This window comes from Paramacrobiotus metropolitanus, unplaced genomic scaffold, assembly GCF_019649055.1.
Source record: "Paramacrobiotus metropolitanus isolate TYO unplaced genomic scaffold, Prichtersi_v1.0 Parri_scaffold0000043, whole genome shotgun sequence".
Taxonomy (NCBI): domain Eukaryota; kingdom Metazoa; phylum Tardigrada; class Eutardigrada; order Parachela; family Macrobiotidae; genus Paramacrobiotus; species Paramacrobiotus metropolitanus.
The window spans coordinates 223,375-239,732 of record NW_026570263.1 but is presented as its reverse complement, the minus strand read 5'-3'; the positions used below and the strand labels follow the sequence as shown (position 1 = coordinate 239,732).

Sequence of the window (16,358 nt, the reverse complement as noted above, 5' to 3'; positions counted from 1 at the left end):
GACTCTCACTGCTTCCGCATTATCACTGCGTCTCAAAAAAACAACAATTAGGCGCGCCGGTGTCTCGTTGTTGATCAAAACAAGTTTTGTAGGCGAGGCCGGCAGACGGCGTAACCGGCAGTTTATCAGCCAGGAACGGTTAGTAGCTGGTGTCTTTCTTACACCGGCCGCACCTCGGATTCAGCGAAAAACGTGGTAGCCACTCTGCATTGCAAATTGCTGTGTTGTCGCGGAGCAGTGAACTGTCATGGCTGCCGGCAACAGGTTAATTGCCGCACGCGGTACCCATTAGGAGCACCATGTGCTAATGAACTTTCGCTGCTTGTTGCTGTTGTTGCCGTCTTGTCCACGCCCACTGCCAAATCGCCGATCAGCACACCAGTAACTACACTGAACAAGACGCTTCTTGCAAATAAGCGCTTTTCTGCTTTTCTCTCATAATTTTTTTCCGGCGTTGCTGTCGTTTTTAATAACTTAACGCAAAACCGTACCTTTCGCCATGGAGAAGCTGGTCGTGCTCGTGTTGGTGGCAGTGTGCATTGGTAAGTGTGCGCATTAAAAAAGCGTAGCATTTGTCTTAATTACGCTTTTACCACGATGCAGGTTACGTGCAGTCGGACACGCAGGTGACGATCGACAAGGCCAAGCAGATCGTGTCTATCGCGCAGCAAATGCAGGCGGACATCCAGAGCAAGGGCAAATCGTATCAGCACATGGCGGACATCGTGGCGCAGGTGGCGCTCATCGTCAACAACACCGACACCGACGGCCAGGCGTCCGGCAACAAGGCCTCCAACCGCGCCAGCAACGGACTGACCCTCGCCGGCGGCATCGTCTCCGGCATCGGTGGCGCCCTCTCCAGCTTCGGCAAACTTCTCTAACCAAGTCCTGGTCCCGTTCGCCCTGGTTACCCATTACATGCGCCAGTTTGTGTTCCGCAGGACGCACTGTGTCTTTAACTGGATTTCTGGTTTAACAACTGATACAAGATTATAATGAATGCTGCGTCTGTGTGACTTTATAATCCGAATGGCCCCGTTCACGCTAAAGCTTAGCCCCCAGATTTTATACTAACACGACTGCTATCAGTTTCTACGCAGCGGTCGTATGTAAAAATAAAGCCTGTTTGTAGCAGTTGCGCCGAGTTTCTCGATTCGTGGCACGAAGATATTCGTAACAATTTTCAAAGCGGAATACAAATCGCTAAGTAGAAACGAAAATAGTGCAACCGAAAAACCATTTTGAGAACGAAATTTATTACGTACAGTACGAGTATTAACGAGAAAATAACAGCTTGTCCGGTCGCGATAAACCTTCGCCAACTCACATAAGAGGATTTTCAGACGACATTAGGAGAAAAATAACGCATAAAGAAGAAGCAATAATATTATCTGTACAGCACCAAAGAAGTGGATTTCTTTTGCTCGGTGCTTAACGATAGCTGTGCTTGTACAGTATTGCTCACATAATGCAGATGAATTTTTTAATGCTCACAAATAAATGCGCAACCGTAATTCGGATATGATAGTAATGATTTTCGTGGCTTCTTCAAAATGTAATTTAAAATATTTTATTAGTGTCTATCAGCGCATGCTTGTTATTATGTTTAAAAAGATGTTTTGGCCTGAATAAAATAGTATAGTATGGTAACCGTATGTTCTCGAACAAGTAACTGCCATGCCGAAAAATTAAATGTTGACTATAAAGGTCACCAACAGACAACCTACGTTGTTTCATTAAAGGTAAATTTTGTCTGCTGCTGATGCACGTGTGCAAGGTGTGTCGATGTGAAGATCATTGAAAACGACTTCGCCGTTTTCGCTATCCGCGCATTTGTCGGCCATGTTGCCAGCGCACTATCTGTGCAGAAAGTCAGCGTATGTGTATGCGCGGAAGTGGTGCGCATTCGTGGCGGCGAAGAAGCGGCAGTAGGTCGCTGACCAACAATTAACCGATTTACCCTACCGCCAATACATTCTCCGCGGCTATTGACGACAGCGCTGCCTGCATATGTAGGCGTGTAGGCTGCACACTGTACAAATGCGGCTTTAGCAGTCTCCTATCACTTTTTTATTTCATTTGAACATTTTATCGCAGCGAGGCAGTACATCTGATTTCTCAACACTCTGCCACCATGCAGCTCCTCTTCGTGGCGACCTTTGCCGTTCTCCTGGCTTGCGGTAAGTCATAAGACTTTACAGCGTGCACTCAGTTATTGTCTACTGCAGTTATACAGCGTAAAAATACCGGTATATATTCGTCAGTATTCGACGAGCACCGCGTTTATCGCAAGCTGATTGTGTGATGTCTGTGTTACAGCGTACGGGCAAGCGGCCAACAGTGTGATCGTGGCGCAGGCGCAGGCCATCGTGGCGTCGGCGAACAAGATCGCGGGTGAGAGCGGGGACAGCAACGCGGTGTTCAAGGACATGGGCGACATCATGACGGCCGTGGCCAACATCGGCGACGCCCTCGTCCAGTCCAACACCAAGCTCAGCGGCCGCGCCTTCAACGGCCTCTCCCTGGCCGGCGGCATCCTCAACGGCATCGGCGGCGCCCTCACCGCGGCTGGCGGCGGCGGTGGCGGCAAATAAACCAGGTGACAGATCCGCAAGAGCTTCTCCCTACACCCACCAGGGGTATCGCCACCCGCCCCCACGGACCAAGATTTTGTGTACATCACGCGGACGTTTTATCGGTTGAACTCGTTATACACTGGTACAGTAATTATTCATATAAGAACGATGTGATCGCTGCAGTCGCGTGCGATTTGTAAGAAGATGGTGAACTTGAATGTCTTGTATGGTGTCCACTGTCCAGCAACTGAATAAATGCTACATGCATTGGGAGAACGCAGTATGGGTCATGTGGCGGTCGCCAAAAGCACAGGCAACCTGTGACCTTTAGGAAAACCGTTTTTTCCGTATTTAAATTGGTGCTGCGACTTTCTTCTCGACACAAGCGACGGTTTTCTTACATTTTACCGGGACTGCTAATTGAAGCTTATTAGGATTACTCAATCGTTAAAAAAAAGCAAGGCACACATAAGTACAAATTATAGGAATCAAAGCAGTAGTTCTTCGTCATCGTGCTAAGCGCATATATTCTACTGAAGCTCTACTCGGTTAGGGAATTTTTTGTACAAATTTTTGATTACCGTAAATTTCCATGGGAAGGATAAAGTAACAAATCTCAACGGCAAAAAAAATAAAGTAAAATACGCTGTACAATATGACAGCCTAAACTTGTCTCAAGCAATGGCGTACACTCAACAAAATATATCGAAAAAATCCAGGAAAAAGAAATAACAAAATAATCTCGGTTCTTCTATACACCGCCAACACAACAACCCAACGAAATACATATACCATCAACATCCCCGCAAGAAAAATGGCGCCCACGACTGCCGCTATGGAAAATCGCGGTGCGCGTCCAAAAAAAAAAATCCAGCGCCCGTGTCGGCGGAATCCGCTGTGTAAGATCAATGGAAGAGAAAAAAATACGCCACGGCCGATATTTATTGCTCCGCCCGGCCGTTTAATGGTAGCGCCTGCTCAGTTTTGCTGAGCGGCGAAATAACCTCCGTTCAGGTAGTTGGTGTCCGCCGGCGTGTCCTCCCCGTCGCTGTCGTCGGGATCGTTCTTGGGCGACAAGGAGTAGACGTTCTCGTAGCGCGGCGCACTGCCGTTCAGCTGCAGGGCGTTCTGGATGGCGCGCAGATTGACGCACAGGCTCTGGAAGTCCGGCCGGCTGTCCGGCACCTGACTCCAGCACTGCTGCATCAGGTTGTACCTATCGTACACATGATATTCCAAAACCATCCATATTTGAAACAATAATTTAACCAAAACATCTTTAAAAATAAAAAGTTTCACTGGTTAGAGTATGTGTTATAATTTTCAGTACAGGGCACACGAGCCACGGTTTGTCACAATATTTCTAAAACCAATTTCATGGTGAAATAAATTGTTATTAAATTACAATTATACTACATAAATTTAATATAAAATATACTACCGGGTGGCCGAACAAAATGTCGGTCTCCTGTTGTGGTTTGGTTCATTTATCCTACCGTAAAGTAGTTAGAGTCGCTCGATAGAAAATTTAATTGGCTATTTGAAACAATGAAATTAATTTTAGAAAATAAAAACATGAACGTAGAAATCTATTTTGTCCCACCTCGCAAATTTTGAATCTGGTAATACGCTTTTCCAGCACGCAGTATTTTAACTTCTTCAGCTGGTTTATTTAGCGAAAACCTTCTGCTTTTCAAAGAAAAAGAGTTGTTGGCATGGTGCATGCTCTGAATGAGCTATGCAGTTCCGGCATTTCGTGGCTATCCCAAAAACTGCAAGTTTTTGGTCAGATTTTTTCGCTTATTTTAGGAAATTTTTTCGATGTAAAACAAGCTGCAACCAGATAAGCCAATTTGGATGATAAATGAGGCTAAATGACTGCTCTTATAGAAATACGTTTAAGCCTTATCAGTTTCGGAAACGTCGGAGAGAAATTTATTATTAAAGCACCGGCTACCTGATTTCACGAGAATCATATGTGCGGGTTTTTGTGCTTACCGCTTCTAGTCCGAACACATCCACTAAAGGTCAAACTGTTTTACGAATAGAAAGGAAGAAACATTTCCGCTACTCGAAATAGTAAGGTTACATCCATTAAAATAATTCGTCGAATAACGGCGAATTTGAATTCCAAAATGTTAAATTTGAATTTGGGCTTCCTGGACATCCCCAAAATCCACCCATTTTTTCCAGAGATTTTGTAAAAAATTCAGAGCTTTGTATAATGTTGGTTTTTCCTATTTTCGATATGGAAAATGAAATTTCAAATGCTCTTTCAAATGAAATTAGAAAGCTGTTAACCAAAAGCTGGATGGACCCGCAACACGTCAAAGAAACATACCGACATTTTGTTCGGCCACCCAGTATATTTCACAATAAATTAATATTCGTACAACACCTAAACGTCCGTGGCGAAATTTTTGCATCGGAAAGGTAAAAAATTTTATTCTGCATAGAAGTTAAAGCTAAATACAAGCAACTACAGCCTCTACAAATAGACACAAGATATAAGAATGAGCCACTTCACTACAAACCACGCTTTTAGGAGCTGGTAAGGAATAAGGCTGTAGTTTTCTTATTGTTAGTGACAGAAAACGCACTTGAAATAATAAATTTAGTATAAAGTTCTAAAAACGCGAATTAAATTTTCCATACCAAGGTTTTTTAAAGAAAATTATCTATGTAGGAGTTGCTGTACGAAATTGTATTTAAAAAGGTTATTATATGTTTACTAAAATACTAATTATATATGCCATAACTTCTACAAAATACATAATAATTACATACCTGCCAAAGTTAAATACATATAAATACGTACTAGTATTCTTCCATAAAGTTTGCATGTATAATATTATGTATTTGACAAATTGGTACCGGTACTATTACAAAAAATACATGAAACCAAACATATGTGCCACATAAATATTTTTGTAAAGGCAACAGAGACGCAGAATACACTTACACTGCTTCGGGACAGTTGAGCGGGTGTCGCAGACGGAAGCCCTTGCCGAGGGACTCCAGCAGCGCCATGGCGTCCAGCTCGCCGTAGGGCCGTTCGCCCTTCTGGAACAGCTCCCACACCACCACGCCGAAGCTCCACTACAAACACACGGCAATTACTTTCCCATTCCTACGCTCACCCATACATCGTAGTAACTGCCGCGCACACTGACGACAACGTTCGCCTTCGCGAAGCCTAAAAGGGTTATTTTCTCTTTCTCAAATATCAGTGTTTAGAACGGCAGAAACCAGAGCCAAACACGTTGTACAGTCAGCGGTGTTTTGTCTGAACTGGCGTGAAAAAGGCGTATGCGCGCCACAATTCGGCTACTCAGATGTGCCGAATCAAAATGGATAAAAAATTTAAATAATATTATTCTTCTATTAATATCTTATAATATTAATAATATCTAATAATTTAAATAATATCTAATAATTTAAATAATATTATATTATTGTATAATATTTAAATAATATTATAATAATATTTAAATTTAAATAATATTAGTCTGTTGTGCTCAAAGATCAGAATCGCTTTCAAAATCTTCTATGATAGAGTGATAAATAGTGAAGTGAATCTACACCAAAAACCGGAATTCTTCGAAAATTTACAGGGTGTTGTGGAAATTCTCGAATTCACTGTACTAAAATGTATCGGCAAGCGCATTATTAACAAATCATTCGTTGAACTGACCACGTCGGATTTGGTGGAGTAGGCGCTGTGGATGCATTCCGGCGCGATCCAGCGGTAGGGCAGGGGCGTCTGCGATTGGGGGTTGAAATACAGGTTGGACTCGTACAGGTCGCGCGAATGCCCGAAGTCCGCGATGCGCACGTTCAGCTCGTCATCCAACCTAAAAATAGCACAATGATTGTAGTTGCCAGATTTGGTGAAAGGCCAATAAAAGACCGGCTCACATGCAGTTGCGCGCGGCCAGGTCACGGTGGACGATCTTCTGGCTGGACAGGTAGGCCATGCCTTCGGCGATCTGCACCGAGAAGCCCAGAATGTCCTTCAACACCACTTCCTACACAGGCAACGAAAAGATTTGAAAACATCCGAAAAAATTAAAAAAATTATCAAAATGTAATTAATAAATTAAAAGAAAATTGCAAAATTAAAATTTTATCGGAAACTGAATATACTTTTAGTTTAGGTGTTGTTAAAGGAAATACGACGGCTGAGTTACGCACATTGACGTTCAAACTGACAAAGGTCACGCGATTTTGTTGCTACGCAGGTGGGTAATGGCAAATAAAATTTAATGGATTTTATTTCGAATATTTCAAAGCTCAATAATATAATTTTATTTAAATACTGTTAACGGCAAAATTTTTGCTGACAGTGCTGCTTACATTTTTGCGGATGTAGGTGTGGAGATCGCCGTTGCTCATGAAGGGCATGACCAGGCCCGGACTGGTCAGCGTCCCGTCCGGCGAGCTGACGCAGATGCCGTAGAGGATCATGACGTTCTTGTGCCGCAGATCCTTCATCACCAGGCCCTCTTTTAAGAACTCCTTCAGACTGCTGGGCGTCGGCAGATCTACGACAACAGTACATCGTATTACGCAGCTAACGACACGGAGAAATATGACCGACCTTGGATGGTCTTGATGGCCACCCGCCGGGCGTCGGCTGCCGGCTCGCCGATCTCCGAGCGCAAGAGTCCTTCGTACACCGTCCCGAAGCTGCCCGCTCCCAATTCCCGGCCGTACTCCAGGTAGGCGGGGTCGATAATCAAACGGTCCTTGCGGAAGCTCTCGATAAACTCCCGTGTCAGCGGGACTTCCGGTCGCCCGCGGCCGTACACTACACAAAAATATAATCAATTTAATTTTAATATAATTACTTTAATTTTTGTTCATTTTATTTATTTACCATCTTAGTTCTAACTTATTCTTATTTTTAGTAATTCACATTTACACTTTTACTTCATCAGTCTCTTTGCATTATTACAGGTATATTTTTTCATGTGTAGATTTATTTTTTTATCTTATTTAACTGTGATTTCTACAGAGTTATCCTGAGCAAAGCAATTTTTATACAAATTTTTGTCAAATTGACCTTTATTTGGCGGTGCTATGGAATAATGCTGTCAAATTACGCTAGAATCGTTGTTAATAAACTAGGCTTAACTAGGCTAAGCTGTTGTTACGATAATACTTGTAAAACTTTATTAAAATTCCTGAATTTTAAAATTTGAAATTATTTTTTCTTTGTAATTAACTCTTATTATTTTTTGTTTTTTTTTCATTATTAAATTTTCGTTTCGTTTTTAATCGCTTATTGCTACTGTTAGGGCTTACACAAATTATTCTGGAGGTCATTGGTGAGGAGGGTCTCGGCGGACTCCATATCGCGCCAGGTGGGGGAGTAGGGCGGGGTGTCGTTGGCCTTGCGGCGGGCGCGGCGCACCATGACCCCGATGGCGACGAAGACGGCGAGGGTCAGGGCGCCGCCGATGACGGCCAGCGCGATGGTCACGTCGCGGTTGCTCTTCCCGTACTCCTCGTGGCTCGTCGTCGGCAGGGCGCTCGGCGGCGGCAGCTTCAGTTCGCCGAAGCGGCGCGGGGCGGCGGTGCCCACGGCCAACTGCAAAGGTCATCGGTCACTCTTTACACAATACGGAGCAGTCTGGGCGGACGTACCCAGAGCAGGAGGGCCTCGCCCTGGTCCAGATCCGGGCTGTATTTCACGCGGCACTCCAGGTTGTTTTCCTCTAGTTTCGTCACGTTACACGGTTCGCGGTCCACCACAATGTGGTATTCGCCCGGTGCCAGGACGGTATCCAGCCGTTTTCCCTAAAAATTAGATATCATTACATTTTCAAATTAAATAAATTCAGTATGTTGAATCAAATAAACTGAAAACGGTGAATTAAATAAACAAATACTCTCTCAGATAATATTTATTCAAATGTTCATATTGAAACGCCGGTGTGAAATGTGAATATTAAATTTAATGAATTTAATTAAGAACTGAAACAAAAATTCAGCAGGTAATGCTCTCTATAATTTCATTTGATAAGTTACTCAGATTTATTTAACGAAAGTGCTATGCGCCCTAAAATTTTGAGGCGCATAGAAGTGACCTTTACTAAAAGGATATTTTAATTACCAAATTAATATGACTTCAATTATAATTTATAATTAATATCATTTCAAATTAACATAATTTTAATTTCGCTGCGACAAGTAAAAATAATAAGACGGTGATTCGTTGATTTCTTAATTAGCAATTTTCCACTTTACAAAATGTATATGTTTTTCTGCAATTAGTTTTTTAACTAAACGTACAGTGAGTTTGATGATGTACTGCTGGACGCCCTGGCGCTCGGTGAACTCGGGCGTCTTCTCCTCGTTCCACATGTCCACTTCCGGGTCCGGGAAGACCTCCACCGGGAACGGTTGCGCCACGTCCCCGACCACTTCCGGTCCGGCCAGACGGACGCTGACGTCCTTAATCCCGCCCAGATCGTCGGCCTGCTCGCGCAGGGACACCGCTGGGCACTGCAGCACGTCGGCCTGCTGCACCGGCAGGCACGTCTACAACCGGAAACGACCCGTTATTTCCTGATTAAAATGAATCGGTACAAACTCCAGACTGAATTCCAAACATCACGTTAACCAATTCTATTCCAGTGGGAATAAACAAAGCAGTGTGACCGACCCTGTTGAACTGGAACATGGCGCCGGCGGCCGTTGAACCGGTTAGCACCAGCACCGGCGGGGCGCTGAACGCGTCCAGATTGCTGCCGTGGAAGACGAATATGTTGCTCCCGCTAAAAATACAACAAATGTTTTTTTTTCGATTTTTCTGTTTATTTTTGTATTAATTATAATTATAATGCAATATTATGTATATTTATATTAAATATATTTATATTAGCAAATATAATTGTATTAAATATAATTATTAATTTTGTCAAATGACCTGCAGTTAATAATGTAGAATAATTTAAAATGTTGATAAGAGATTTTGTTGTTATAATTCGCTCCATTTTGTTACAAAATTTCTTGACTGACTGGTTTGTGCAAATAAAGACACATAAAGAATGATGATGATTTAGAGTTAATACCCAAATTATTGCTTATAAATTATGAATAACATTCTTATTTCTGTTCTTATGAAGAAAGGTTATTTTCTTAGTATACTACAGCAGAATTATTTATCCAGGCATAACGCTCAAAATGTACAGCGAAATCCATCCGCCTACCTGAGCGTCATCTTCAGTTTGGCCGCCGGCTGGCGAATCTCCGGTTCATCGCGATACTCGAAGCTAACCGCCTCCCCGGTGGACTCCACCTTGTTTCCATCAATTACCAACGCCACGCCGCCTTTCTGGGAGTTCTCCGAGGCGCCGGTGTCACAAATGACGGTGTCGCCGGTCGCCGATATCACGCGGCAGGCAATGCCGGCCACCAGGATCTCCTGCTGGTTGCCGATGCGCAGGTCGCGGCCGGTAACGGTCAGACGGGTGTTGCCGGTCTTGGGACCGAAGGCCGGCGCGATGCTGTCGATTTTCGGCGCCTAGGAATCCGCAATTTCCCTGTAGATTAATTAAAGCAGTGGCCCTTTTGATTAAGAATCGCGTACCAGATAACGGAAGACCGGCGAGGCCAGATGGTGTTTGCCCAGAATGTCGAACTTCAGATCGGGGTTGGAGGCTTTCCGGTCGGTGACGGTGACCTCTACGGGGCCGTGCGCCGATGATGTCGACGTTTTACACGTAATTCTAAATTAATAAAAAAAATTACTATCATAATTATTCGCACAGTTTAATCCGTTATTTGTTATAAATAATTTCTGGGCTGTGTGAGTAAAGAAGTGTTACTTACACGGTGTCGTTGGTCCGGCTGATAACTGGGCACGCCGCTCCGGCGATTAGCACGCTGACCTTGGCGTTGCGCGAGCCGAAGAGGCGGCCCTTAATGGTCACTTCCGTGCCGCCGGCAAAGCTGCCGTTTTGCGGGGAAAACTGTTGGGTCAGACGTATCGCCATTATTTAACGTTTTGTTGAAGGAAATGTCCATAATTCTTCTGCTTTCTTAGGTTTTCTTATGCTTTCTTTATGTTTCTTTACGCTTTCTTAAATCTTCTTACGCTTTCTTATGCTTCTCATGTTTTCGTAGGCTTACTTCTGCCTTCTAATTTCTTAGATTTTCTTAGGTCTTCTTATGTTTTTTACACTTTCTTAGGTTTTGTTAGGCTTTCTTATGCCTTCTTATGTTTTAATATTGTCTTTTAGGTTATCTTTCGCCTCCCATTAGCAGCTCTTACCTCCTCAACAACCGGAATGCAGCGATCGGTATAAAACGCCGCGTCGCATTTCTCCGTGGTGCTGCAATACCCCGTCTCGCACCATCCACAACCCATCCGCTTACTGGCCAGCATGCACTGACTGCAGGTGGCGTGCATGCCGCAGCCCACCGGGAACGATTGGATCTGCTCAATCGCAATCACAGCGATAAGCATCAGTTACGTAACATGTCCACTAAGTAGCCTGATTGGCTATACCTTGTTCTCCGCCAGGACAACGTACGCGCGGCCCTCATTGGTCAGCTGCGACGGCACAAACGCCGGCGGTTGGTTGCGCTGCCGGGCTGGTACTTGCGTGGGGACGAGGGACAGCGGCTCGGCATGACAAATACCATCCGACAGTGTCTGCATGAAGAATAAGAGAGCCGGTAACTAACAGCAAAATCGCCAGGAAATTCAATACAAGTAATTCTTACCAATTCGGTTAGACGCAGCGCCGTATTATCAACGTACATCGCCGCCAACGATTCCTACAACACATTTGCACACTTCTTAGTAATGTTTTCGTCTTTCTTCGCCAGCACAAAAGGCACGCGATAAAAAGACATTTATGAAGGGCAGAAAAGGGAAAACCTTGACAAATAAAAGTAATATTGACTGATCCAGCGTGATCTGGAAGGACGTACCTGTAAAGCGCCGTTGGCCGCCGGCAGATCGACACTGACCAGCTGCAGCGCCCGCATGTCCCACGTCTCCACACAGGCCTTCCCGTCCACAGTGCCCTTGACGTCGATGAAGTCGTTCTTGATGGATATCTGCGTGCACTGTTTGTCCCGACTCTGCACACAGACAAATCTGCTTTTAATTTCGCGCTCATCATGACGCAGCTGTGCGCTCTGTACAGATACGTACTATATCTTACTCAGCAGAAATAAATTCCTGAATTTTGTCAAACAAATTTCCACCGAATGCGCAGTTTAATAATAATAGTTTCATCTCGGTAGCAGGTAACCCATTAACCTGCTGTGTTTTGCATACACAGCATGGGAATTTAAACCAGTCCACCATCGACCGAAGCATTCGTCATGTAAACAGCATTACTTGTAAACAGCATTACTCGACAGTACTGTCGAGTGTACATAATATAACCATCGTTTCTCATTCACAACACAGCTGGTTCGCTTTTCAGGTGAGTTTCCACAAAATGGAATTTATCAGCGCGCGCATATCAAATTAAATTTATACACATAACTCAGATAAGCAAATATAACAGAAAATCACTATTAAAATGAAATTACGGTTTTTCTTATTAAGCCGAGCGATATGCACAGTACACATTTTAACGTTCACCTTTCTTTTTGAAAAAATTCTCTTGGTGTTATTTTATAAAAAAAATGGAGTACAAAAAACTAGATGCTTCCGTTTAACGCATACTTGTTTACTGCCAGCGATTTCTCCGCACCGGATATTATAATGTTGTACGCTCTTATTTATCGATTCATCAAATCCGTAAAACACGCAACGTATGGCTCGCTTTATCCTACAGAGTACATACCGTGCTGCACATCTTGGGCAGCCCCCGCGGTCCCAACCCGGCAATCCAGGGCAGCTTACTCATCTGCTTCTCCACGGGATCGGAGCTCTTGTACATGTACGCCTGACACTTGCCGAACTCCTCATCAAACCGCCGGTCCAGCTCCTCCAGGGAGAAGACACACACCGCCGTGTCCATATTGCGCGCCGTCTCCCACGTCCCCGGCTGGTTCTTCCCGAACACCACCGCCAGCTGCGTCTTGTTATTGCGCGTCAGCACACTCCCCGCCGTGGCGATGGTATACGCCCCGGGCGCGCGGCCCGTACACTGGATGCCCGTCTCCATGTAGGACATGAGGGAGCGGTCCTCGGCGCAGAAGCGGCCGATGCGCGACTCGAAGCTGCCGCCGGGCCGCGCCGATGTCTGCACCGTGATGAGGTAGCCGAAGGGGCTGCCGGCGGGGCGCACGGTGAGGAAGACGGGGCGGAGCTTCCAGGGGCGTTTGTTGCGGAAGGCCTGGTTGACGAAGATCTTGGCCTCCACGTTGCCGGCCATCTTTTTCCGGTACTGGAACTGGCCGTTCTTCAGTTCGCGGACGCTGAGGACCGGGAGGGAGGATTCGGTGCCGCTGTCCTCGGCGGCGATGTAGTAGAAGCCGCCGAAGACGACGCCCAGGACCTGCTGCTTCTGGGAAAAATTGTTCGATCCCATCTGCAATATGTGTAATGCGAGTGTGTGTCAGATATTCGTAAGAATTTATTGTGCGACGCGCGCACGTTGCCCGGCTAAATGAATCATGTGGGTTACGTAATGCAAAAACAATTAGAAAACTATATCAGATTTTTTTAGCACAAGAGATTCTTCAACTGTAACTTATTACAAATAAACTACAAATAAACATTATTCCATGTATAAACATACAGGTAGCCACTAAATGTTTACTAAAGTGGCATCATTTTGTGATCGAAGTGATTTATCGCCACGGTTGATTGGCGATGACAGAGATTAGAAAAAGCAACAGAAAGTGAACTGTTTAGAGACAGGTTGGAGCGGATTGCCGGCTGAGCGACATGTGCTGACAGGAGCGCGCGCAGCCGCTCCATCGACAAAGACAAATGATCGCGAGCAAGTAGCCACAATTTGTCAACCAGCGATCATCGTTTTATTTATTTTCCGGATCAAACAGCATCATCAACGAACTTGTAACGGTGCAAACGAGAAATCTGACAAAATCTGTTATGTGCAATTTCCAATCGCTACGTTGATGTTTACTTTGAAAAACTGCGGTACAATTAAGTAGAAATTAAAGGTTATCGACGACATGCTGCCAGTCTGGGTGCCACTGATAAGCAAATTATCTCGTCGACATTTCGGTCACTATCTCGTCGCCTCACGCTCTGTCATTTGTAGGTAATCGGGTCTGTTTGTCTACGTACACGAATTAAACGGTAATTTCGAAATACTGAGATACTGCTCACTAAATTTAAAAATCAGCAAATCCGTTTGAGATCTAAAATAGCTCAGTTTCAAATCAAGAATATTTCTATTAGACAGCAACGTTAAATTAATAATTTTGCAGTATTGATTCATCAGCAAAAACTGATAATAACTAAATATTTACTAAAGAGAAATGTTGACAAAATTCTGACGGCGAATTATCGCAAATTCGTAACGTATGACACAGTAACATGATTCACGAAATATGTGTTTTTCTACACTCCGTTGTTCTTCTGTCGCCCCAAATTGTGAAACGACGAAAAGACTGTGCCCCGCTTTATTTGCGAAATTCTCAGGCGAACAGCAAACAGTGGCCCAGAACACTTGTTGCATATGCAGCTCACTCCGCTGTGCTCTGTCAACCCAGCGCAATATCGCACGATCTCCCTTCGACGCATGCAACAAGCGGGATGATTCATGCCGCAAAACTTCGCCGATCTCCCAACAACCATTTTTACGAGAAAACGGGAAAATTCTCACTTTCATGATTCACGAGGGAATGCCAATATTGCCCAATAGTTATTCATAATTATGGAATTATTATCTGACGATTGTTTACACATAACATTGAATCCAGGCAAGTAAATCGTCAAGCACGATAACAGAAAAAACTCGCATAATTCAGCGGACCGCGAAGAACCTTGCGCGCCAACACAGGCTTCACTTTTCGGCCGCCACCAATTAATCATTAATTTCGGCCGCCTTGTTCATTAATTTTTAATTTTTTAAATTACTTAATGACACTGCTGTTCTGCTTATCTGGTTGAAATGACAGAACGCAGAAAAATTAGAAGACACAGTGAAGAATCGGTGTGACGTAAAACCGCTGACTCACCGTGCGATCCAGCGGGCTCCAGCTCCAGTTCTCCCCGTTAGCCAGGCCACACGCGCTTCCATCACTGCAGGCCAGCACCGTCTCCGTCTCATTCCCACTAACCAGCAGCAACTGACTACGCAGCGGCGCCGCGTCCTGCGTGGTCGTCGACGCGGGGGATACGCTGGTGCGGAAGCCCTGTCCTTCGCTGTCACCGCTCAGCCGATAGATCCGGTTATACTGATCCAGCGTGAACAGATTCCCGGGACGGCCCCCCGCGGACTCCTGGAAGCGGATACCGCTGTCGGGGTGCTCGTAAATCCGGGGACGAACGTCGTGTTGAGAATAAACACAAGAAAAGAAGAAAAAAGAGAGGAGTAGTAAAATAGCGGCCATCGTAGAAAAAATAGGATAAATGCGGGTTAAAAAAATACTGAGCAATGAACGATTAATACTGTCCGATTACGCTAGAGAATCATCTTCTAGACAGATTCAACGCTCCACGTCAAAAATCTGTGGTGAACATTTTTGGTCGCGGTTCGTTAATCAGGAAGGTAAGAGACACTTCATGTTGTTGCCCGGTGTGATAAGATTAGCACGGTGCAGTCAACTCGTGTTTCTGCCTGTCGGAACTGGAAATGATCAGGCACACACAGCAAATGGACGCGCATACGTGCTGCACCACACACACACTGCACAGTGGACACGTACGACACGTACGTGCGATAAACAGCCTATGCGAGTGCACGGTAGCCCAATCATGCAAATACGCACAACAGCAGATGAGTGCAAGATGCCATCACTGCATGCCAAAGTCCACTTGATGCATTTGTAAACGACCAGCTGAGAACGTGTTGTGCTGGTATCGGAGAAAACATCTGGTTTGTGACTTTGTGTAGTGTAATGGTTTTGTAAGTACGGTAGTAGTTTGTTCTTTTTCTTGTACAATCCGTGACTAATGTCAGCGGCACGAACGCACCCATCGCGGGATTAGATGTGATAAGGACCGGTCCAAATCAGTTTGGGACGCTTTTTCTCTCGGCTGTCTATCGTAGTGTAAGACAGTCAGGTGGCCGGTCGGGCAATTAAAAAGAGGTGTGCTCGGCCGTGATAATTTTTATTGACCGTGATAAGACAGTACGCGGTGTATTAATGTGTGTTTATGGATCGTGTTGATTAAAGGTTAACTGTGCGGGCAAAAGCCGCTTACGCAACCTAATCAAACTAAAATATTAAACATCAGAAAATGGTTATCTTAGCTTGTTGAATATATCCAACAAATCTGCGCAGTCCTTTTTCACAGCTAATCACAAGGGTATTTGTTATTAACTGTCAATCGCATGAGTTGTAACGAGACATTACGAAAGCTCGCTTTCGTAATGTCTCGGTTGTAATTAAAATTGCAAGAGACCGCTGCATTTAAAACTTCTTCTGTTGTACGATACTTACAAAGTTAACACTGGATTTTGTTGTTTAACGGTGATTCTGGGCCAGATTTTCTGGCAGCAGAAACGCTACGCGTCAAAAATTAGAATTGTTTTGGCTGGAAGTCGGTGTGTAAAAGAACCCAACTGTGCCAAAAAAATATTTAAAAAACATTAATTTTGTAATAGAAATATTGTGCATTTACAAGGCAAAGAAAGTTATAACTGATAGAAATCTGCACGGCGCTAGGAC

At 44.5% G+C, this 16,358-nt stretch overlaps 3 protein-coding genes across 3 annotated transcripts; 2 read left to right on the top strand and 1 right to left on the bottom strand.

Moving 5' to 3' along the window:
* The first annotated feature begins 386 nt into the window (after positions 1-386).
* On the top strand, positions 387-1,138 carry LOC129590990 (uncharacterized). Its single transcript, XM_055486463.1, has 2 exons — positions 387-542; positions 604-1,138. Exons 1-2 carry the CDS (start codon positions 500-502, stop codon positions 879-881), a joined length of 321 nt encoding a protein of 106 aa, XP_055342438.1. The 5' UTR covers positions 387-499; the 3' UTR covers positions 882-1,138.
* An 884-nt stretch (positions 1,139-2,022) lies between these two features.
* On the top strand, positions 2,023-2,846 carry LOC129590988 (uncharacterized). Its single transcript, XM_055486460.1, has 2 exons — positions 2,023-2,180; positions 2,320-2,846. Exons 1-2 carry the CDS (start codon positions 2,135-2,137, stop codon positions 2,592-2,594), a joined length of 321 nt encoding a protein of 106 aa, XP_055342435.1. The 5' UTR covers positions 2,023-2,134; the 3' UTR covers positions 2,595-2,846.
* Positions 2,847-3,003: 157 nt separating this feature from the next.
* LOC129590958 (hepatocyte growth factor receptor-like) lies at positions 3,004-15,301 on the bottom strand. Its single transcript, XM_055486422.1, has 19 exons — positions 14,703-15,301; positions 12,392-13,081; positions 11,523-11,675; positions 11,313-11,366; positions 11,095-11,241; positions 10,858-11,022; positions 10,416-10,555; positions 10,174-10,312; positions 9,794-10,107; positions 9,247-9,358; positions 8,874-9,122; positions 8,226-8,378; positions 7,884-8,169; positions 7,177-7,386; positions 6,933-7,120; positions 6,495-6,604; positions 6,271-6,430; positions 5,539-5,675; positions 3,004-3,792 (listed from the first exon to the last, which is right to left on the bottom strand). Exons 1-19 carry the CDS (start codon positions 15,075-15,077, stop codon positions 3,555-3,557), a joined length of 4,020 nt encoding a protein of 1,339 aa, XP_055342397.1. The 5' UTR covers positions 15,078-15,301; the 3' UTR covers positions 3,004-3,554.
* Between the last annotated feature and the right edge of the window lie 1,057 nt (positions 15,302-16,358).